Here is a 25,760-nt window from a genome sequence, read left to right on the forward strand (position 1 = left end):
TAATCATTGTTTCAAGAAGATGTTTGGGTGATGTTGTAATGAGTCATTGACAGTCTCATGCATAATATACATTGTCATTATTGTGCAGCAGGAGGCATTACTGCATGAAAGAATGAGAGTTTTTGTCTGTCATTATGAAGGGGATCCACCCGAAACCTGCCGCCCATACTGGGTCCTCAAATAGATTAAGATACAGACAATAGAGCCTTTATGGTTTAATCAGTGTTGTAACCCTCATCTATCCGTCTTTGTTGAAGTCTGAAGGGAAGATTTGGAATTAGTTTTATGTGCAGCTGTTGTTCTGCAATCCATTTCATACTGCCAAAGTGGACCAAACCGGGTTGTGCCAGGCTAAGCCTGAACATGGCTAATGGAGCCATGGCTTTTTATGTGTTTGTCCTGATTCAGTGTTTCTGGCACTTTGCTTCACGCTTGGAGTCACAGCGCATTTTTTCCACATTTTGCAGGGTGGAAATTAGGCTACAGGGGCCAGAGCATGAGCTTTACAGCCCTGCACACCCACACACACATGCAAAGACACACGTTTCCATACAAGCCTGCTCCCTTGGTTGCCCTCTTCACATGGACTCTCTTACACGTGTGCACATGCCATGTTAATACAGGAATCAACTTCTGCTCTCTTTTCCATACACAACATGGGTGTTAGTCACATCATAATCTGCAGTACAGTCCGAAATCAACACTATTGCTTCTGAGCAGCCGGATGTTTGACTTTCGTGTGTTGATCATGTCGTTACGTTTATGTCTGCTGATGCCTTGTTTACGTGAAATGTGTGCCTGCTGGCGAAAGACTACGTCAGCTACAATGACACGGCAAAGGGGATTACTGCTCGAATGCAACGAGCACAACTCTGTTCAAACATCTGGTTCTCTCTGTGAGTGCGAGTGAGTCGTGGAGCTGAGTGTTACCCCACTCCAGAGGTCCTTTAGGGAAATGAATGGGGCTGATATACTGAGATGGGCCAGCACAGCCAGATTAACAGATTTTATCAACGTAAATGGAACTTGTTTTTTCACAATCTTTGGAGCTTTCCTTCTCTCTCTCACACACACCAATACACACCGTCATAGACAATATTAGTATGCATCACATGAACCATGCTTGTGTTTCTCTCTTTTCTCAGTCGTTCAGTGTTTAAGGAGGGCTTCTTATGGACATATGTTGCTGATGTCCCTGTGTTAATATAGAAGTTGGAGTGGAAGAAGCCACTTTGAAGGTTTTTCAGCTGCAGTTTTGAAGCCTAGAGTTGATTTTTATGAAAATTAGAGTAAGTAGGTACTTGTTATCAATGTAGATAATGTAACTCTATATCATGATATCTCGACGTATGATTTCATCACAATATTGATTCCACTGAACGATGACAAATGATCATATTGTATTAGTGTCCAGCCACAGTTTAATTGTAGACAGCGGATAGCATTGCTAAGCCTCTATTCTCATTGACAAGTCGACAAAGTAGCCCCGACCCAAAGCATATCCTGCTTTATCGTCTAGTTTACTCAAAATTGGACCATAATTTACTTAAATGAACATTATGCTGTATTTGAGAAGACTTGAAACTAGTGATTGAGAGTTTACTGAGGTAATCAATCAAGTGCGAAGAAGGGTCATTTTCTCATGACTTCTATGCAAACAGACTTCTTTTTACAACCAGTGGAGCCGCCCCTCGCCCCTTTTGTTACATCTTTTTAAGGTAAATAAAGGTCGCAGACAACTAAATCTGAAATGTAGCTTTCTTCAATGCCCACTACCCTCAGTAGTATTTTTGAAGTTAATCTCTGTCTTCTCACTAAAAGCCCATGAAAAGATATCTTAATGTATTAATATCAATAAGATTTTGAGATGTCTCATTCTGTAAATCTTGGGATTTTCTTTCTTTGTGATAAGAGTGCTTAAAGAAGCCGCTGAATCATTCAGACAGTGTAGTGCTTCTGTATTTAACCACACATTCTGTGAAATATCGCTAATTCCTTTTACTTCTACATTTCCGTTTACTGTCTTTTTTCTTCAAGATAAAAAAAAAACTGGCCTGGCTTCCTGACAGAACTGTATTTAGGTGGAAGCAGAGCCATTTGACCAGAATTTTAAAATAGTGCCATTGAATGTGTTATTAATTCTGCAGCACTCTGTGATGGAAAAAAAAGCTTATGGAGCCAGGCGAAAACAAATAAACAAACAGTGCCTGTGAGAAGAAAGCTGGCCATTGCCAGGTTCCAGGAACTGAAAAGTCTATCATGAGTTGATTGAAAATGTTCCAAACTATTTAAAAAGTGGGATGCAAGGCTTTTGATGGAAGCTATCACTTCTTTAACACTGTCAACACCAACAGTTCCCAAATAAACAGGCTATAGCCCATCATTCTGTGCCAAGGAGTGCTGGCAAATAAAACTAATACTTGTTTTCAGATGAGCAGTTATACAGAAGAAAAGCAGGAAGAGCCGCTCCAAAAACATATTCTTAGTGGGTAAGTCAGACCTGAGAACTTTCTCAGAGCGTAAATTATACTCAACTGTGATACTGGAGTATCCCACGCAGGTGTTTGGTCATAAATTAATTAAAAAGTACATTTAATTTCTATTTTATCAAGAGTATTCATCACCAACTATGTTGACAATTAATTGTTCAGTTTGAGTAGGTTTCTTGAATGTGAATATTTTCTGGTGTATTTACTCGACTATGACAGTAAACTCAATATGTTTGAGTTGCGCAGAAAACACGACATTTGAGGGCATCATCACAGGCTTTGGGAGAAACTTGTTGAGATTTTTAACCATTTCCTGACATTTTAAAGAGCAAGTAACTAATCAATTAATTGAGAAAAAAATCGCCACATCATAGTCAGTGAAAATAATTGGCCTATTGTATTTGCAATGCTGGAAAAACAGCGACTGAACTGTGTAACAGCAATATTTATGTCATTTGGAGGACACATTTTGTTCTGATCCTTGCATGTAATGTTCATTTTGCACTAAAGTTCTTGATAAAATGAGAGAATACAGTGATTTTCATTTGTCAAGTATTTGGACTGTTTAACTGTATATCGAGTTGGAAGATTTTGGCCAAATGGCCCAGCCCTGTGATGAGTCATATTGGCTCTGTACAGTTAGGATACTGACTCAGTGGGTGAGTTGTAACCATTATATAGTCTTTAACCCGTGGCCTCATGCTGGGGTCATATTGAGTCCTTCCATGAAGACGATGATGAAAAAAACTTCTTTCAAGAGTGTTTTGACATTTAAGTGATCTTCTTGATTTACCATAGTTCATGGTGTTGACACTTTCCCCCTAAAGTTTTGATTTATGGGCTGTGACTTATGTGTTCTTTTAAGTGGCGGACAGGAGATCGTGCAAGATAGAGCCCAGTGGCCACCCATTTTCACTCAAAGGTCCAATGGGAAAGTATCATTGCTCCCCTATTGTGATGTATTTCCTGTTGAAACAGTATGGCAGGATGTGCATTTAGACAGTGAACGAATGAAATGGCGATGAGTGCTAGAGATAAAAACAGTCTAATAGTAAGCCAAATAGGTATGCTTGTTAAAAAATGTTAAATTCTGACGCCTTTATTAGTAGTTTATATTTAGAAGTTATTGGTATCAATAAAGAGGATAAGAAATGAGGCAAGGAGTCTTTGTGACGGCTTGGTTGGGCTAGTCCAGCCTGATGTCATTGCTGAAGATGCATCATTTTCCAGGGTGTAGTGTAAGTGTTTCAGGACCCTTTAAATGAGCCGAGGGATCACAAACAATGTTCTCATCTGATTTAAGTATTAAGTGACTTGTCAAGATGGACTCTGCTGGTAATAACCTTATGAACTCTTCTGTAAATCTTTCCTTAGCATCCCCTGGGGGTCGTGTCTCCCAGTTTTGAGACAACATGTTTACAGTATTGGACTGCTCATCCACAGAGACACGATCCCATCAGTCTCTGTCTCTGTCCCACCGTCTCTCTCCCAGCCAGGCCAGTCTGTGCTCTCACGCCCTCTCTGACCCCCAGGCCCAGGGGTGTCCCCTCCACATGCCTGAAGCCAAAACTGTTTAACAGCGGTATCAGGAGGACTATAGCTGTAACACAGTCTCACTGAATATTTATTCAGCAGCAGCAGGTCTCCGGCTGTGTGTGGATGATATGAGCAACACTGATATTTCGCAGTGGAACATTACTTTCATTTTCCAGCAAGCGCTTGGCATGAGCTGCGCTAAGCAGTCAGCATTAGCAGGGCCCAGGGTGTGTGTTTTCCCCCTCTAACTCTCTTTATCAATACTTTTAAACAGCTAGAATTTCTTTAAACAACTTTTAGAAAGCTATTCTTAACGGTGTGTGGTGGTCTGTTGTTTAAGTTATCCTGTATATGTTATGTTATTTTAGCTCTACCCTATATGTAATCTCATTTTTCATTCTTTTATTTATTCTCCAAACATAACTTTTCAGAAAGGCTCTCATAATCTTTGTTCAACAGAACAAGCAACAATAACGACAACCTAAACCCTATCATTTTGGCTGGAAATGCCTTTGTACTCGTACTTGCATTCACTTGCATGACATTATGATTTCCACACTCAAAGAAAAGCAAAACGAAGGCGGGTTCCAATACATCACCACTCTCAACCAGGACAGCTAACATATGCAGCTTATTATTTATGAACCCCCATGGCCGTACGCCTGCCAAAATCTACACAACAGCGCTGCACCCGGCTGAAATATTGCTTTGAGGTTAACAAGATCAAATCGTGAATATCTATAGCTGTGGTATAGAAATGCAACAAGAAATAAATGCATACAGTCAGAGAGCGTGGCTGGAGGGTTTTGGGTCAAGATGTTACGTTAACTGGGGCAACGTCCGCATAGGATTGAGATCAGAAAATTAAATGTGTGTCAATGTGATGATAAGTTTGCACAAGGCTGTGTGCAGTCCATATGCTGCTGTATTGTGAAGTTTAAGTGTGTTTGTGAGAGTGACCGGTATGAGGATACAAGGATGTATTTGAGGCATGAATGTGTGTGTTTGTGTGTTTGTGTGTGTGTGTTTGTGTGGTTGTAGTGGAGAGAGAGCATATGGATTTCTGTGTTTGTATACCATCATGTGTTTATTACTGTGGACCAAAGGTGAACTCTGGTCTCATCACTGTAGTATTATGGTTTAGTTGTGTCAGGTTAATTCTACCTGTCCCTGTTATCTACTTAAAGTCTGATTCCCAACTTTCAGACCAGCGGTGTATAATTATCTTAGTGAGACTTAGAGACTCTTACACATTACATTTCACACCAGTAAGAATACATTTGTTTCATTAGCATATGTACAAAATGCTTTCCTGCCGTAACATAAGAGGAATGCTCTTCACGTGTTGGTTGCCAGGCTTTTTTGGGAGAGGATGATAGCCATGTAAATGACACATTAAAACATGGACAAATTTATTTACAACAATAAAGTGAATTGTGAATACAAATCAGCAGATTGTATTCTGTATTCTGCTTCTCTTGTTTTAACTGACTCAACAGGTAAGGCGTGAGAGCTACCTTTCTGGCAAAAAGTACAGCTTTACGCTGATTCGCTGACAGTTCTCGCTGTGGTCTTTGTGGAGATGTTGATTATAGATTATCAACTTGTACAAACTTCAGCTTCTAGATCTTGACCGGCTCATGAACCAAAATCAATGTCTCTCATTTATTTGGCTGTCCTACATGCCTTTAGACTGCAATAACACCATTGTAATACTTTATTGCTCCTTGTAGGGGTATTATGTTTTCACTCGCCCACAGGGGGGTCGGAGGTCAGGTTCAGCTGCAGAACAGCAGCCTGGCAGCTGGAAGGAACTCAGCTCCACTCTCAAAGACTCTTCAGCAACATTTACAGTGCCAGCATCAAGGTGTTTGGAGTGGGTCATCTAGTTTAAGGGGTAACCAATATCTACACAACACCATTACTTCCTGTTTCATCAAAAAAAGTACTAGAACGAGAGGAACATGTGCACCCCTCGTGAGGCTGTGGCCCTGCAGCCGTGCTGGCAAGTTGTCACTTCTTAGACATGATAATCAGAACCAGACCCGGCAATCCAGGATTCCATCCAATCATAATCAGGCTAATACAGCGCCTCAAGATTTTCGCCCTCTACCTCTGTGACTGTAACCTCATGTCAAAAATGTAGATCCAGATTTGATTAGCAATGGAATTAGAGCCGAGGTTCTTCAATGTTTTTATGTCACAAGCCCCCTGAGTAGAAACCAGTTGGGCTCCAGACCCCCTTTTGAGAATATCTGTTGTTGATTTAGTTTCAAATGGGACTCAATAATCTGTCCAATATGTACAGTAAATGGGGAGATGGTGGTGCTGATAGTCACGACACGTGAACAGGAAACATTTCAAGGGATTTATTGTATAAGTCAATTTTTTCTTCATTCTGTTGCAGAGCCACTGACTCCTCCCTCTAGGACATGTTATAGCAACCTCTTAGACAACCACTGTGTCAGAATATATTATGACCATACAAGGGCAGAGAAATATATGTTTTTACACTCTTACAACAGAAGCAAAGGATTTTCTTGGTTGTAGTCACTCAATAAACCGTGCTGGGGAAAAGTTGGACGATGCAAATCTAAGTGCAATCTCAAAGTACCTCAAATCAACCAATCAAATTACATTCTACCAACTCCGTCAGCATGGAAGAACTTGACATGCAAACATAGGGCTTGCTTAACATTTGTGTAATAAAATAAATATCCATAATTGTACTAAACTGATTGATTTGTATTCACAATCAAGTTCCTCTCAGAGGAAAAAAAGCCTGGACACTTACCCATGAGGAGCGTTCCTCTCACATTTTCCTCTTGTAAATATTAGCTACTACTAATGCAACACATTTATTCATACTGGTGTGAAATCTAATCAAAATGTCACACTGGGATCATTTCAGGTTAAGAGCTCCTCAGTCCTGTTGAGATAACCACTGAGATTTGCTTCCTTGCAGCGTTGTCATTGTAAACATTATCCAGATGTGGAAAATATTGTAGAGTTTTACTGATACAGGCTTCTTAATGTCAGTATTGATACTTCGAAAAAAAAAAGAAGTCACTGCTGATTCTCAAGCGACAAACCGTGTTTACTGTAGAGCATGGATTACTAAATCACTCAAATGACAGGCAGCAGTGGAGTCATTGACTACAGTACAACGATTTTGATAAACAGTTGATCATTTCAGTAATTTTCAAAAAAAAAAAGGCAAACATCATCTGCTGAAAATGCTGCCGAACACATGTTGATTTTTTTTTTTCTTTGACAAAAAGCAAGCAATTTGAAGATGTTACCTTGCATTCATTTTTAATGAACGCACCATACGAGCGTAGCTGTTCTACTAGTCTGACCTTTGTGGACGGATCGAAGAAGAGAGAAGAAGATTGGATTTAATAGAAGAGAGGATGAGTGTGAGGGGTTAAATGCTCTGGATTCTCAGATGAGCTCTTCCTCCATCCGATCTGAACTGCTGTGTGCACTTTAATAAGCACTTTCATTTATATTAAAGATGCAAATGTAGCCTTTACAGGGAGATTGATATGCATGAAGTGTGTGTGTGTGTGTGTGTGTGTGTGTGTGTGTGTGTGTGTGTGTGTGTGTGTGTGTGTGTGTGTGTGTGTGTGTGTGTGTGTGTGTGTGTGTGTGTGTGTGTGTGTGTGTGTGTGTGTGTGTGTGTGTGTGTGTGTGTGTGTGTGTGTGTGTGTGTGTGTGTGTGTGTGTGTGTGTGTGTGTGTGTGTGTGTGTGTGTGTGTGTGTGTCAGGGTCTTCTGTTCATTAGCCCAGTGTAATTGTGTTAGCAGTGTTGCAGGCAGGGCGGGAAGAAAATATCTGTGTGTAAAGGTCACATCAGAGGAGAGATGACATACGGATAGATGACACACACACACACACACACTCACAGATATCTACCATCTACAGCACCACGTACACACAGTGCCTCACTCTCAGATGCCTTGGCTGAGAGTGTGTTTGGATGCCTCCTCTTGCCCTCAGGTATATGTCTTAAGATCGCATGTGTGTAGGTGTAGGTCTGTGTAGGTGTGTGAGTGGCTGATTCAAGTCGCGGTGTTTAATCGAGTGTGATATTCCTCCTCTGTAAGTTTGGCATCGGCAATGTAGGCAGCAGAAACAGCAGTTGCATTATCCTGTGTGTAGTGTGTGTGCGTTGTACTGATGTTTGCATGGGTGCCATTTTCTCCCCCCCTCCCCCCTTTTTTCAAAGAAATAACATTCAATGATATCATCAGATGAAATGCAGGATGCAGTCAAAGTAGGATGTGCCAAATGAATTTAGCAGTTGCCACATAAAAGCTTTGAAGAGAGGATTAGAAGAATAAATAGCAACATAAACAGGAGTGAGTACATAAATACATAAACCTACCCGCAAATAACCTCTCTGTGTTTCCAGATTGTGGGTGTGAGAGCGCTGTTACGTGATCGAGAGGTGCTGCTTGCGGTTCTCTATGTAACATGAAATAAAATATTATTATGGCATATTAGCAAGTAATTAACACGTGGTCCCAGAACAGATCATACTATTTCCTGCCTCCTGAAGTATAAATAGAGGGTCCTCATGATAATAGCTTTTACAAATAGTTTTATAATGACAATATTGTGATCATTCGTCGGTACTTATAGGGGGTTTAGTGTCTAGCTATATAAACAAGAGGTCTTGAAGCTGCAAAGATAGATGGGAGGCAAAGCTACGGTTGTGCATGAGGTGAAAAGGACAGGTGCGTGCTGCTGTTCGAAAAAGAACGGGAGGTTGGTTATTGTAGTCTGGCCCGCTGGTTTGGCCTGATCACCAACAGGGTGAGCAGTTGGAGCTGCAGGAGCAACACGCAGCTCTTGAAGGTATTCAAGGTAGTTTAAAACTCGTTGCACCCGATTGCATCAGTCTGTGTCAAATCTGAACACAAATGCATTGTTTCACATTCAGTATGAAATTTTCTCATAATCCACGGAGAGGATAGGATAAGGATAAGTCCCTCCCCTTCTGGTGGACCCTATAGGACCTTATGTCAGAACAAAATATGTATGGTAGTGTGAGTCACATTTGTTGGATGCAGTTTGAATTTTGTCAATCTGTAATTATCCACAAGACGTTTGTCAATTCAAAAGATGATTTTGCAAGTGAAGAAATGTTTGTCATAGTACCAGAGTTTTGTGTAAATCCACTCACTGAACTCCACCCCAGGTCTTAGACAGTATAGCAAACTTTGCTATTTTCCACAACGAATGTAACGTTATCTTACGGGATGTGTTTTACCCAGCGACACTTTTTATCAACTGGGAAGCAAAAGAAAATCAAGTTTGTTGTGAGTAACGATACATTCCGGTAAGGTACACACAGAAAATCAAGTTTGTTGCGAGTAACGATACATTCCGGTAAGGTACACACAGAAAATCAAGTTTGTTGTGAGTAACGATACATTCCGCTAAGGTACACACAGAAAAGCAAGTTTGTTGTGAGTAACGATACATTCCGGTAAGGTACACACAGAAAATCAAGTTTGTTGTGAGTAACGATACATTCCGCTAAGGTACACACAGAAAAGCAAGTTTGTTGTGAGTAACGATACATTCCGGTAAGATACACACAGAAAATCAAGTTTTTATGTGTAACGATACATTCCCGTAAGATACACACACGTCACTGTGGGAAGCAGTATTTCTAAATATGTAATCTGACAGCCGTAAACTGTTTTACAATGAACTCTGGCTTTCTTGACTAGTAAAACTATCTTTAGCATTTACAAACATCCATCCATCTATCCACCATCATCCGCTTGTCCCTATCGGGGTTGCGGGGGGCTGGAGCCAATCCCAGCTATTTACAAACATATGTGTAATTCATGGCACAATTAAAAAGGGGAAACCAATTGTTTTCCTCTCCATGTTCAGTTCCATACATATTTTTTCTGAAATAAGGTCCCATGCTGGTCCACCGGAAAAAGGGGAGTGGCATTTGCCTCTATGTTTCTAATTAACATCCATTGAGCCACTTCAAAGCATAGAAAAAAGATGGTCCTCATAACTTCAGAACTTGCCTGAGAGTCATCCCATTTTTAGCTTTTCTTCAGTATCAGAGCAATGCACTGATGGGTATATTTTTGGTTAATACAGCATACTGTAATGGAGCCAGATTTACTCAAATTTAAACAAATATCTAGGCTAAAAGAGCGGAGCTAGTAGTTGAAGCCCACAGCCCGAGTCACTGAATCTATGGCAACATTAAAATTCCCGTTGACTCTTCCCAAAGCATTTTGGGAACTGTTGTGCCAAAACATAGAGCTCTCTTGATTTCGTGTGGCGCGACTGCAGTGTCAGACTTTGAAAGCCCCTGTAATAAACCATACAGCGGTGAGAAAGGCACTTAAAGGAGCTGGCTGGGAGCCATCCAGACTTTTCCACAGTGTGAAAACGTCCTCTTCAGGCTGCAGGAAACGAGCCTGAAGAGGACGTTTTCACACTGTTTCACACAAGTTTTCACCTTTATTACAATTTCACCAAGCAGCTTGATTTTTCGAATGATAAAGGTCCTTCAAATGTAGGCTGGTGACCTGCCAGAGTGGCTGATGGAGTAGACAATTACCAGGATTTGCCAGCATTTGGCTCATGGCTGCTGTTAACTTTTCACTCGTAGTTCTAACTCACAGCCAGAAGAATCTGATGAGGGAGTTATTTTAACCTCTTATCACCTCTTTCATGTGATTGGAACACGCTGTCTGTTTTCAGAGCAGAATTAACAGCAGAGTGGACCTGCTAGTTCAGTTCACCATTACATTATCATGGTCAATTAACTCAAATAATAATTCAGTCTTGCTGCCTATACGTGATACGTGAGGACGAGGCCCAGGCAATGTGAGTACAAACGGCCTGGCCGGCGGGGGAAGAGGGTGGGGGGGACAAGTACCCCAAAGCCCGGGGCACGGCACGGACGGACAGTGTGAGTGCGCCCTTAGAGACTAAAGGTCAGGATATCTCAGCGTTGTTGTTGGTCAACCACTGTGGTCCACTTTTGCCATGATATTTGGTACATGAGTGATGAACCTATAATCACATATACAGCATGTATTGCAAAATGATTGAGGGAAAAGTCCATAATTAGTAAATATAAATAAATGGATAACATATGGAACTGTGGTATGGGTGCTCATCTGTTTGACTGTGTATACTGGTTCATCTTTTTAACTCCTCAATTTTCTTCATGAGGATTTCTGTTTCAAAATTCTTCATGTATATTTAAAAATGCCTTGTCTCCATGCAACTTCACTGATCCAATGAAAAGTCAGTCTCACACAGAACAGGTGTTGCCAAATCAGCATGTTTATGCCCCCGCCCTCCTAATGGCGACTGAACATTTGTTCTAACAGCCCCGCTTTATAGCCGGTGTTACGGCACCGCTGTGACAATAAAACAGGTTTCCATTGCAGCTTGAGTATGAAGTCTCTCAACCAAGATGGATGGTGATATTCCTTTCGCCTCCAGATATGAAGCTACAGTATGCACTTAGTTTCCCATCTGTCTCACACAGACCTATCAGCAACAGTAGGAGCTCTCCTCTTTTGTCCTTGTGTCAGTGTTTCTGTACCGTTTCCTTTTATTCTGTATGCACACCGATTCCAATGCAGTGATTTTCATCCTCCAACCTGGAATGAATGGGCTGTGTAGTTTCTTTTTTTTTGTTTTCTCTCTCGCTCCATCCTTCATTTCTCCCTCCCTCTCATTGTCTTGCAAAATTGCTGGTCTGCGTTGTGAGCCAGCTTCGATTATCTACGCCAAAGTCCCTGATAAAGAACTGTGTTTCTAGGCTTATTCGAGCACTTAAAGCCCCTCTAAATGGTTTTAGCTGCACGGTCCCCTCTTTTAACACCACACAAACACACACACACACACACACACACACACACACACACACACACACACACACACACACACACACACACACACACACACACACACACACACACACACACACACACACACTCCATTGCAGTGAGTTCAACACCCATCACAGGAATGATCCAACTGAGAAATTTTTAATGTCTGAAATAACTACATGTTAAATCCTATTTTTGTATACATACAGCGTTCAAATTACGTAAATATTGCTGAAACAAAGTGCGGCCGCTGGTTTTCCGACATCATGATAGAAATTATACCAAAAAATATAAACGATAGACATTTTTATATCATGTTGACGATTCAAGAAGGACTCATAATATATCACGATATCTGCTTAGGTATTTGAAATCATATGTTATGTTTGTATCACTTTAAACTCTGTGGTAATGTCAAGTTTGATTATAAAACCAAAACTGCTATATTCAAATGATATTCCCTCGGGTATTTCAGATAACATATCGAGAGGTTTGAGTTAATGTGCTTGAAATTTTTATAAGACTTATTCACAACGTCTATGAAAGAAAATGAACAATATTATCGCCCAGGCCTAGGTGACAGTAAGCAGTCATGTGCCTCCTCTGATGCACGAGTTGAACACCACCCACTTATCTATACCTGCCACTGATCAGCTGCACCTGTAACGTGCAAATAGGTTCATGCTATCTCACAGGGCACACTTGTAGGATCCATGAAAAACAGTCTCACTCCTAATCTGAGCATTCATGCTCTTGTTGTTGTTTGTTTCTACCTCAATAGATGCTATGCCTCTATCCCCCACCCTTTTACTCGGATGAGAAAATACTAAAAAAGACTGTGGGAAAACGCTCCCGCACAAATCAGGTACCAGCTGAAGGAGCTAAATGTAAGTAGCAACAATGAGGTGGTGGCACACTCGTGACATTTATGAACAAAAGTTGCTGTTGACATTTCTGCAGATAAAGAATTCAAGCAAATCCTTCAACTTTTCAACCACTCTTATCAAATGTGAATCACAGTTTTGTTGTGGCGGAGTAGATTGGAGTGCTTATGCGCTTTTCTGTTGTATTGCATGATAGAGAGACAGAACAACAAAAACAGGACTAATGATACAACATATTCAACTCGGACCTGTGTATTTGTCCTAAATGTGTTTTTTTCCCCCCCATTTTTTGAAAGTTATCAACTGGAATAACAACCATTTTCTATAAATGTACTTTATTTCCATAACAGATGCAATTAAGGAACATTAAATACGTTACTAAAACTGAAGAGCAGAGTCTTCGTCTTCGAGGCTTCAGGTTACATTATTATTGCCCTCACCACCAACCATCTTTAATCACCCCCTTAATAATAAGTGCTTCCCATAATGGGAGCGTGGCTGGCCCAGTGAGAGTACCAGTACACATCATAGGCAGATTGAAATAATCCAGATACACAAAAAAAAAACCTGACATGGTTTGTCCATTACAGGGTGCAAAAACAAGCATACTACAGTTTTCAGGGTTTTACTTTATCTGAACAATCCTTAAATCCCTCCACTCTGGAGAGCTCGGAGACAGGAGGAGTGTATTGTAGAGGCGACTCAGTCAGATTAAGGATGATTAAGGCTCGACCACTCAGCTCTGCTCAGTGTAGATTTGCACTGCACCGTCTGAATGAGTGATGGCTGAGCTGCACCTGCCTGCTTGCAAAGTAATTGTGTGTCTGCGGGTGCGCATGCAGGAGTCTGTTGTTCCATGCATATGGATGTGTATCTTAGTGGGTTTGTGAGTGTTTTACAAATGTGTGCATGTCCCTACAGTATGTAAGCATCTGTTTCTTTTTAAATATTCTGAATGAATGAACTGGAGCCATTGTATCATCTGTGTCTTCCTGATAATCCCTATTAAGAACAGTGTGTGTATGTGTGTGTCAGTCTGTGTTTAGCCATATTGAATTGTTTTATTTTGAATTATAACCAGCCATATAACTGAGCAGCATGCGTGTGTGTGCGCATGAAGCTGTCTGAGTATCAGTCGTGGGGAGCGACTGTAAATGAACCACTGTGTCCCCGCTGCATGGTGCAGCAGCCCACGTGTACACACAGACACACAGAGACAGTTCAAACCCACATTCTCTGTATTCCTTCATCCTCACACAAAAGAATTTAATTTCATTCAGTTCACACACAAGTAGAGGCATTGGGTCCAATTTATTTAGATGAAATGACATATTGTCTTCAGTGTTGTCCAATTATTTTTGAATAAAAGATAACACATGACAAATGTAATTAAGAGACATCACTCTGTGCCAGTTGAAACCTGGTATGGGTTTAAATTTAAGACCCCTCCAAATTAAAGGAATTAAAATGAAGGGTCTGTTAGTGTGGTGTCTGCCATAGCAGTCTATCTGAATATGCAGACATAGGGAGTGAAACAATGTGTTAAATATTTAAACGCAGTGTGAAGTTTTCTGCGTTTAAGGGTGCACTCAAGCAAATTGTTTCAAGTGAGCCAGGATTGTCCATCTTAGCAAGAGTTTGAATTACATTTTATTTATAGTGCCAAATCATAACAAAAGTTATCTAGGGGCACTTTACAGAGTAGGTATAGACCACACTCTACTTATTTATGATTTACATAGACCCAACAATTCCTTTGTTGAGTACACAGTGGCAGGAACGTCAGACAGATCCAGCTCTGTGGGGGACGAACATCTGTCTTGACCGGTTGGGGAGGAACAAAAGGAGGGAGAGAAAGAGAAAAGAATGACAGATGGACAGAGAGAGAGAGAGACAAAGATAGACACAAAGACACACAGAGAGACACTTCCAAAGTTGCAAGCAACCACACAAGTAACAGTAAATATAATAATAGCTATAGTAATGTGAATATGACTTATATGTTGTGGCACTTAATACAGCAGAATAGTAGAAACAAGCACAGCTAAGGTGACAGAATATGACAATGATAATAATAATAACAAGTATTGCGGTAAATATGATCAATGATGAGTAGTGGTAATAACAGCTGTGATGCAGTGAGACATACCAATCATGGTGTTTTCATGGCTACAAATTTCAGAATTTATAAGACTGATGGTATATATCAGCAGTGAAAATGTGTTATTTTTGTCACCTTCCACCTTTTCTCCGCGTCTCTGTCTCTTTCTCAAATGGACCAGGTGGGTGTGACAGACCCATGCATCACTAACGAGCACAGTCAAAAGGACTTTGTCAGAGTAACTGCAAAGCTGCGTTCATCATTTCCGGGGGTTGAAGTGGGCAGGGACGATCTGTAATGATCCAAATTAATCTGATCCGCGGTTTCATACGTCAGAGTTTGATTCTGCAGTGACTCATAAAAAAAAGGCAAACGTCCGTCTGAGGTTAGTTCAGGTGCCTGTAATGACGGCAGGACAGGCGAGTGTCCAGTTGAACAGGTGAAGAGCAGAACATATTGTCAGGAGAACCTGTTTTTCACCAGATAATTATAAGAAGAAAGATCAAATCTTAAGTGAAATCAGTCTGACGGAAATGACAAAGCCCTGGTTTTGGCTAGACTAGATTAGCTGAAATGCTCTGTATAATATAGTCGAACATTTGGCACAGAAATGAGACTTAATAAAAAATAAATAATAGAAAACGTTTGACCAAAAAAGAAGAATATAAGGACTCTTCATCGACTAAAACTGGACTCAAACTTTTTGAGGTGTCAACTAAAACTGCCAAAAGTATGAAGGATCAAAATGACACAAATGTGACTAAAACTAATGTGCATTTTCATCTGAAGGCTAAGACTAAATCCAAAATAGCTAATTTAACAGTGTTTCAGTTGCATCTCAGTTATGAATGGCTTCATCATGTCAAACTGCTCAGAATTGATGACATCCAACGAGTATGTTACAATATATGAAAGTCGGGCAGTATCTATTAAGCAACCTGTTGGTTTTTACTGGCAGGTGCATGCATACAATGCTAGATTCAAGGTCTTTTTGTAAACTGGACATGTTTTGCAGTTCATATAACTGTCTGTGTTTCCTTTCAATCCAATCAGGTTGCTCATTCTCTCCCTCCCTCCGTGTCTCGTCTTATCTCTATCTGTTAAACGCCAGGAGAGGAGGGTGTGTGTGGACTACAGTCTGCGGCATTAGTGCTTGTCAATATTACGCCTTCAGGAAAAATGGATTCCAAATCGAAATCTCCTCACGTTCAAGTGTGTTGCCGTCTCCGCCCCCGACCCCCCCCCCTTCACGTATCTCCCTCTCCACTGTCCTCATCTTAACTTAAACACAACGCACGAAGCTTGGAGTTAAAAAGTGAATTGATCACATCAAATTTTGCAGGCATACTTAGGTTCTCTGTTTTGCTAGAAGTATTTTAAATCCAGCATTTTTTCTAACATCCATGTTTACTTTCCAGCACCTTTTCCTCTGCTCTGCCTTTGTCAGCCCTTTGCAGGACATTTAGGTATGTCTCTGCCACCTGTAGCTCAGTAGAACAGCGTGAAATCATTGGCAGGGCTGTATATTGTGTCACCTTACATGTGCATCCGTAGCAACATATCGCTACTTAAGGTTAAAACTCTACAGGGAACCATGCAATGTGGTGACAAGATGAAGAGTTTTGAAAGGTGAAAATTATTGCAGTTATGTTGGAAAGCAAATATGTTTGTAGCAACTTTGATCAGCATTAAATGTGCCGTTGTACTAAAGAAAACAACACTATACTTTGCCCCACCTTGCATTTAACATGCGTGGAGCCTGTAGGGCTCCTATAATCAGCAGTCTGAGAGGCACTCACTGTTGGTTTGGATGCAGGCTCGGTCATGAGAGCCCAGCTCAAGGCTGAAGAAAAGTCAATGCACATTTATTCTTAAATACGATGTTTTCTTCATGTACTGTATGAGCCTCTCATTTAAACACGGAGTTGTAAACTGACCTTCGCACGCTTTTGGAAAAGTCTGCAGCAAACACGGTTAAAGTTTAAATACCTTTGATCCTTCGGCACAAGGTGTAAAATAACTTGAAGCTCTAGCATGAGGGTTAAATACCGAGTGGTGTTCCAAAGCCCGAGGTTCAGAGTCATCAGTGGTTTAAGCCAAGACTGCTTATTATTTGTAGAAAAGAAAACATTTAGGTTCACTTGCTCTTATCTACAATGTCATAAATGCAGGTGAAGGTGCCAAGTGCTTCATTTCCAGCTCATGTCCCCAACGTTTTCTATCTCCATTGCACTTTATCCAGAAGAAATGTGTTTAAATTGGAGAGGGTATGAATGTAAATGTTTATACTTTTGCTGTACAGTTAGGCCACCATTATATATGCTTTGTGTACATGCAATTTATGCTTGGACCGATGTGTTTAGATGTGTGTCTCTATGTGTTTTAGTAGTAAATGAGATTGAATAGATGCAGGATACATGCACGCACACACTAACACACACACACACACACGCACACATACATGCAAGCAGAGACAGACTTAGGCATGGATGTGAGCTCCATGCTAAAGAAGTGCTGTGTATAAATTTGCCTAAGTGTTTGGCCAAGGTCTGCGGCTGTGTGTGCAATCGATGTGCCAACAGCAATAAATCAGAGCGGGACAGACCGGAATGCCTCTACAGCTTCATCTGATATGGCAGTTGGGCTTCAGGTTGTCCATGACACTCACACACACACACACACACACACACACACACACACACACACACACACACACACACACACACACACACACACACACACACACTCACACTCACACTCACACTCACAGAATGGAGGGCCCAGTAATTGAAGGTTTTATTGGTAACACACACAAACACACACTTTAATAACCATTGAATTGTCGGACTGTTTGGATAAAATGTGTTTGCACCAAAGCAAGAAGAAAGTTTGTACCCATTAGAATATTCGGTCCCATTATCCTTTGTTATTGTGTCACTTTTCCAACCAATTTTCCTCAACCAAAAACGCAACTTTCTTTTCTTTAAGGCATTAAAGCAAAACAGAAACTTGTTTTTCATTTCCTCTTTCCTCACATCGTTTTGTCCCAATTTAGTCAAACAGCTCCTGACATTCGAATCCATGTGTGCTGCTTGGTTTTGACTTATTTATAGCATTTAAAGAACACATCAGTGTATGAAAATGCAGAAATAGTATTCTTAACATGTCATCTTAGTAAAGTGAATTCAATTCCCCTCTCGTCTATTCAAGTGTGTGCATCCATGGGGAGTGCATGAGTGTGTGTGTGGGCAGGTCTGTTGAATGTCAGTTATGTCTATGTGTTGAGATGTGTTGAAGTCAGTAGGATCTGTGGATCTGTGTGTGTGTTGTATGTTCACATATTGTGAATGTGTGTGTGTGTGTGTGTGTGTGTGTGTGTGTGTGTGTGTGTGTGTGTGTGTGTGTGTGTGTGTGTGTGTGTGTGTGTGTGTGTGTGTGTGTGTGTGTGTGTGTGTGTGTGTGTGTGTGTGTGTGTGTGTGTGTGTGTGTGTGTGTGTGTGTGTGTGTGTGTGTGTGTGTGTGTGTGTGTGTGTGTGTGTGTGTGTCTGTGTCTGTGTCTGTGTCTGTGTCTGTGTCTGTGTGTGTGTGTGTTGGAGATGCTAACAGTAGCTGTATTGTCCTGATGGGACAGGCAACAGCATCGTCATCTGGGCCACTGTAATCACGGCTGGGCTGGAGATGAAAGACACTATTGACCAGAAGTGAAGTGTTTGAGACAGACAGAGAGAGAGAAAGGAATGTAATGAAAGGGAGTGATTAGAAACAACAGCAGTAATAAGAGACACGAATAGTTTGCTGACCAAACTCCATTATGAAACAAGCCTTTGCCTTGTGTTCTTTATTTAGTGAAGTATAAACCAATGAACTAATGAAAAGAAGGTTGGACAGTGTGTGGGTATGTGGTCGGATTACGACATTTCCTCATGATTGTAGCCTTATTTAGTTTCTGTGCCTATGATAGATGGTTGCCTGACCGATTCCACATTATACTGGAAGGTGACATTAGCATGTTATGTCCTCATCTTGGATGTATATTGTGTGAACAGGAGACACCCTTGAGCCAAGACGGTGTCTGTTCATTCCAAGGTGAATGCGCTTGCGCCAAGAACGTTTTTTCTCTTTCTCGTTTGCTGGTTCATTTAATTTGCCGATGTTTGTTGTAGTATCCCAGTTGACCGCTGAGACAAACTGACAGCTAGGCAAACTCTACCATGTTATCCACCTCTGCCAATACATCCTTAGTTGAACCACACAAAAGTGATGAAGTAACATATGAAGAGGAGACGAAGCTTCCCAAAACAAGTTGCCCCTCGGCTTGCCAACCAGTAAAGTTGGATCAGTTTTGTAGGCCTGTTCTTGATTTATGAAGGTCCTAGTAAAATTTTATCTCTTCTTCAACCAAGTAATCCCTCCATCGTTGATGATTGAGCATCATGTTGTGCCATATTGGTTTTGCACTACAACTTCCAATACTTTAGCTGTTCCCCAGTGCATTCAGGGATAGGCCCCAAGGACTGCAAACCTGGGAAATGGGATGTAGGAATGGTTGGCTGGAGTTTAGATGGAAGGTCCATCTCCATTCCTTTTTTTCCTCACTTTTCCCCCCAGTAGTTTTAACTTATAGCAATCTTTCCCAGCATCTCCGCTGCCTTTATTTTGAACTATTAAGCTAAATAGCTTTCACTTCACGCCCCCTCTCACTGTCTCTCTCGTTTTATCACGTCAGACCAGTTCTCTCCTTCTCTCCCCTTTCGGTTGCTCCGCTGTAAATATACCATAAGATTCTTCCTGCAGCCCTTCTGTAATTTATGGATGTTTACCTGCTATCACGATGCTGCACACCACTGGTTCACCCCAGAGTTTGTATATATGTGTAGGTTGTGTGCTTATCTCTTTTTTTCTGTGTGGTGTATGCACATAGGCTACTGTGTAAAAGAGCATCTGCATGTTTTCTTTCTTGCATACACTTTAATGTCACAGGTTGCGTTTTTTGTGTATATTTGAAGAGTGTATGTATTTTTGTGTGTGTGTATGTACACTGTCTGCTAGATCCTTTAATATCTCCAGACAATCAATACGTAGAAGAGCAATGTTTGGCCCTGTCTTCTTTTAAAAGATGCACTCCACAGAGTGGTGCAAGCCAAGAGTCGAGAAGTCAATAAAACAAAGCCAATAGTGCCCTCATTTGTTTTTTTTTGGACTTCAGCATCGAGGACGCCAAGTCTGAGTCTGTGGGCGGATATTTAGTGTCTTGTCATTTCGATACAAACAAATGAATCCTTTTTTGTCAGATCTCTGGAAGTGCAAAACATAAGTCCATTTATTGACATCTGTGTTTGCTAAGATTTTGTTTGTTTCTCTTTCTCAGGGCTGGTGGCGGAGGTTGAGGATCAGGGGATGAAGTTATAAAAACAACAGCGAAGAAAGGAGGAAAAAAGAAAGAGGAAGTCAATTGCTTGGAAACTCTTCTTTTGTATCATTATACCCTGCAGTCGTAAAAGGCACTGACTGACCCTGACCCTGAGGATTACACACTCAAAAATACACACCAACACCCACTTGCTCCCACCTTCCCTCCCCTCACCGCCATGTCCTCCAACCTCAACCCACCTCTTCTCATCCTCCCCATCCTCCTTCTTCTCCTCTCCCTGTCCATGCCCTCAAACTCCACTCCTTCTTCCTCCCTCCTCTCCTTCTTCCCACCGGAAGGCGGTCTCACACATTTGGTGGTTCACAACAAAACGGGTGAGGTCTACCTGGGTGCCGTCAACTGGATCTACAAACTGTCCAGCAACCTGACCAAGCTACGAAGCCATGTTACTGGCCCAGTCACAGACAACCCACGCTGTTACCCTCCTCCTGGAGTCCAGTCCTGCCCCCATGAGCTGGTGCAGACCTCTAATGTCAATAAACTCCTGCTCCTTGATGCTGCCCACAACCGCTTAATTGCGTGTGGGAGTACTTCCCAGGGAATATGCCAGTTCCTGCGTCTGGATGATTTGTTCAAGCTGGGTGAGCCCCACCACCGCAAAGAGCATTATCTCTCCAGTGTTGCTGAGGCAGGCACCATGTCAGGTGTTGTGATCTCCCCGGATATTTTTGGTGGAGGTGGGAAGCTTTTTGTTGGCACTCCCATCGATGGGAAATCTGAGTACTTCCCAACGCTTTCAAGCCGCAAGTTAATGTCCAACGAGGAGAACGCTGACATGTTCAGCTTCGTCTACCAGGATGAGTTTGTCTCCTCGCAGCTGAAGATTCCCTCCGACACCCTCTCCAAGTTCCCGGCATTTGATATCTACTACATCTACGGCTTCAACAGCGAGCAGTTTGTGTATTATCTTACCTTACAGCTCGACACCCAGCTCACCTCACCAGATGCAAGCAGCGAACAATTCTTCACCTCTAAAATTGTTCGCCTATGTGTCGACGATCCTAAGTTCTACTCCTATGTCGAGTTCCCCATCGGCTGCACCAAGGACGGAGTGGAGTACCGCTTGGTTCAGGATGCTTATTTGGCCCGTCCAGGGGCCCGTTTGGCCCGTTCGCTTGGTATTCAAGAGCACGAGGAGGTTCTGTTCACTGTATTCGCCCAGGGTCAAAAGAACAGAGCCAAGCCACCCAAAGAGTCGGCTTTGTGTCTGTTCACAATGAGACGGATAAAGGAGAAGATTAAAGAGAGGATTCAGTCCTGCTACAGAGGAGAGGGGAGGCTCTCCCTGCCCTGGCTTCTCAACAAAGAACTGGCCTGCATCAACTCGGTGAGTGTTTGAGGCAGTAGTTCACACTTGAGTTTCTGTGATCATATGCAGCCATGAATTATGCTATTCCTGATTGTTTTGGTTTGTGGCTGTGTGTGCATGTGTTCATTTACCCAAAGTAGGCTATTTCGCATCACTTTGAGTGTCCAGTACAGTTTCTAGTTCCCAGAATAAGGCTGGGTTGGACGGCTTGTCTTTACCTTGAAACATGCCAAATGTATTTTGTGGTCATGGGTTTAGGGTGTGTCAGATTAAACATGTCTGAGAGGTACTGTCCAGCTCTTAAGCACTCCATTAGTTTGGTTTGTCTGTCTAGGTAGATGCAATATATGCTGTTGTATGGCTTCAAATAATTGCACTGTGGAGCCTGATAGTGAAGCTGGGAAAACCCCTAACAGCAATGTTTGGCGTATATTACGACATTAGCCTAATGTTTAACTGGAAATTCCGGGAATGTAAGACATTTCCACCCCATACTCTCACTGCCAATGCCAAAATCTTACCCTTGAAGGGTAGCAGGATGGCAGGTCCCAAAAAACAGTATTTTTCTTGGATGTCTTTTCGAGATTTTTTGGTAAAGTGGAAAGTGTGAACGTCAACAAATTCCTAAATGCAAAAAAGTAATATTTTCCATTCAGCTTTGCTTTTTTCCGATCCGACATTATTGGAGAGAGTATTAGTAAGGATAAGTAAATTGACTTTTGTTTTTCATGTAGTGAAGGTGATGGGACTCTTTTTACCATGGACATCATAAAAGATTATTATATTGTTAAAATGAGACTACTCATTCAGCCTGAGGACATGGCAGCTGTCTCCTTGCCCCTGCCTACTATTTTTTTTAGGACTAAGCCAGACTGTTCACAGGTTGCGGGTGGCTTGTCTTTCCTTTTCCTCATAGATGAGCTGGCCTAAGGGTGCCTGAGAGTCGGTGTGTGTCTATGTGTATGTGTGTCACCCACTTGTCACACATACACGGCCCTGTATCCTCATGAATAATTCACCTGGTCTCACCTTCTGTTATTCAGTCGGTGCTCCATAACAACCTGCCATAAATCTCTGGACTACTCTCCACCTTTCTGTCTCCATCTTCTCTTTCTCTCTCTAATATCCCATCTACTCTTTCTCTTTCACCTGAGCCCCAATCCTTTGCATAAAGATTTCTTTCCTTTTGCTAATACTGTTCTCCCTCTTCTCTTTCTTTTATGTCCCTTTTACTCTCTTTGTGGCTCCTTATTTCCCATCGCCCATCTCCTCTTCCTGACCTCATTCATTAGCCTTTAATTTTTAACCTTTAACCTCCTTTATTTTTTTCTTGTTTTCTCTCCCCCCTCTCAAGCCTTTGCTCTTTCACCATCTCTCACTGCCCTCTCCTTGACTTTGCACTGAGTGATGAGGTGTAGAGTGACTTAGTGTGTAAAGCCAGTGCCTGGGTGTGATCTGAAAATACAATGCGGAGGGAACAGATGATGCTAGTGAGAGGGGGAGCGGAGGGGAGGGTACAAAAGAAAGTGGGATTCGTGGGTTTCATGAGAGGAAGGGGAGGGGACTGGAAGAGAGGGAGGATGTGGATCGAGGGCGGTGTTGAGGAAGAAAGAAGGAAGGGAATAAGGAAGGGAAGATGTTAGGAAGAGTGGGATGGCAGACGGATTACTGGGATGAGGCAGGACGAGGGGATGAAAGGAGAGGAAAGAAACAAAGCGCCACTGTGCCCAAGTGCAGCCTCAGAGGCTGTAGACTCTAAGTTGATAGTGGGTTGATTGATAGATGGTTGTTGATAGACTTAAAGTATTAAGAAAAACACCACTGACCAGCAAAAAGAGGGACTTTTTTCTCTCTTTGTGCCTCTGTTTGTGTCAGTCTTCTCTCCTTATTCTGATGTCGTGTCACCGTTGCTACGTTTACTATTTTATTTTAAAATGGACAAGTCTTTGTTGTTTTATTGGTTAGAGTGTATGCAATGTGTCAGTCTCCACTGGTTCAATTATGGTAAGGAGAAGAGAGTGCTCACATGGCAGCCGTAGAGATCAAACCTGTGGCATAAAGGGATTCTCATTCTAATCATTGGTTTATCGCCTATATTGTGTTGCAAAATACAAGAAGTCTGTTATTGGGAAGGGTAGCTGTGTTGTTCTGTCTAATGGAAGAGAGTCACTGTCTGTGTACAGCTGGACACGGATAATATGTATTTTCAAGTAATTGAATCACATTAAGCATGTTCCTGTTATATTTCATTGTCTTTTAAAAGCATCCCGCTTCAGAACAATAACAGCATTGCAGTGTCACAAGCTCACCGTTGCTGTGCGAGCACCATGTGGCCTTGTAGTTGTATAAAGCGCACTGTATGCATGTGGTTATGCTAATGAGCGTACAGTTACATGATCGTCCTTTATGGCCATCTGTCGTTCTGCTCGCGATCGATCAAGGTCGTGTCAGCCGAGCTCGCTATGGGACACCACCGTGATGAATTTATCATCTCCTCGTACAGGCGTGTTCAGAGTCTCCTGACGAGAGCGCTGACAGCCCTTTGGTTCTAATGTCATGTGGAAACTTTCATATCGCCTCATTTCAATGGACAAGGTCAGGTCAGTCAGTCAACACTTAGAGACCGGAGGCTAATAAACTTCATCAAGGTGTACGGCACTTGAGAAAATCATTTTCCAAAAACTAAGATTTTTAGCATAGTAAAATATGACAATTTTCACCTTCATTACAAATTATTACATAACTCTCACATTCCTATGGCAGTGGATTTTCATTGACCACTTTTATCAGGTTAATAGCTGCTGAAGGGAGGGACTTTATGGTTACCATTCCACACCCGGTCTAAAATTGACTCAGTCCAATTTTCCTGTTATGGCTCAGGTTAATTCAAATATAGGGGAGAAATTAATGCGTATGTTTCAGTCCTTGTGGGTCTCTGCAATGTCATCCATGATTTGAGTTAAGATTCAGGTCTCCTGTTTAAGCACAATGTATATTTGGGTCCTGTAGAATCATATGAAGCCTACAATACAAGAGAGCTACATGACCTACACGGGTGACATTTTATCTGCATTTGTGCTACAATCTCCTGACACATTTAAGAGGTATTTGACTTTTTTTTAATGTTTCCCTTTGGGTCAGTAATGGCAGAATGAACATATCGTATGAGGGGAAATGGATAGAACTACTGTGAGTGAGGTGAAACACAGAGGGGAAATGAGATAATGCAAGAGAAATGTATAGAAATGTGGTCAGACAGATGGGCCAGGTGTAAGCAAGAAAAAGTTCCGTCATTTATGATCTGCAGGGGCTGCTTAACACCCAGCATGAAAGTTGCTATTACCCCCAAGAACCCGATTGATGCATTCTGCCTAACACCTCCAAGACATAACTTAGTATTATGGAAATTCATACGTCATACGCATCAGTGACTCAGTCTGCCAGTCTTAATTTTGGATCTAAATAAGCAGCTCCTTATGACCTCATAATAGCCTCAATGTCTATTTGTTTTTCTTCAGTATCAATAATTACTCTGCACATCCGATGATACATTATAAAGATGACCTGCTAGTAGCTATGTTGAAGATTCGCCAAAATGTAAAGAAATGTAAGGCTAAAGATTGGTGCTCAGGTGTAGCCCACTGAGTGAAACACTCCTGTGCTCTGCAAATTATTCTTGTGTCCAACAAACCTCTTCTTTTTGTCTCCATGGTTCTCGTGTATGTGTGTTTTGCCATACAACTTTATTTAAGAATGGCTATTTCGAAATGTTGCGCCAGACAGTATTCAGCATCTTTTCATGTCGTATCCTGATTGGTTGGCTTGTTAATGTTGGTTGTGGCAGCAGCCAGCGCCATTGTGAGACTTTGGTCCTGAATTTCTCACTGTCAGTATGATTATGTGTTTCCTCTTCTCTTCCCTTTAATAAAACATCTAACAACTGTAGTTCTTACAATCAGATTAATAGAAACGCATGGCAACAACAGGCTTGTGTGTCTATGAAGTTGTCCCAGGTACTTTTCATTTCAGTACTGTTCAGTTTACAACTCCCGGATCTCTGGTGTGTTGCAAACAATGCTTTTCCCTATGGACTTAAAATAGACAGGACATTTGTTTCA

The 25,760-nt window shown here is 41.6% G+C and overlaps 1 protein-coding gene across 1 annotated transcript in view; it reads left to right on the plus strand.

The window, feature by feature from the left end:
- Positions 1–25,760, plus strand: part of LOC310951185 (plexin-A1-like) — a 264,511-nt gene that overhangs the window by 14,837 nt on the left and 223,914 nt on the right. Inside the window, exon 2 of the mRNA XM_083919308.1 lies at positions 20,271–21,660. Coding sequence (XP_083775434.1) covers positions 20,491–21,660 — 1,170 coding nt within the window. The 5' untranslated portion in view covers positions 20,271–20,490. The remainder of the gene's footprint in view (positions 1–20,270; positions 21,661–25,760) is intronic.

Source organism: Echiichthys vipera (genome assembly GCF_963691815.1).
Source record: "Echiichthys vipera genome assembly, chromosome: 9".
NCBI classification, from domain to species: Eukaryota; Metazoa; Chordata; class Actinopteri; order Perciformes; family Trachinidae; genus Echiichthys; species Echiichthys vipera.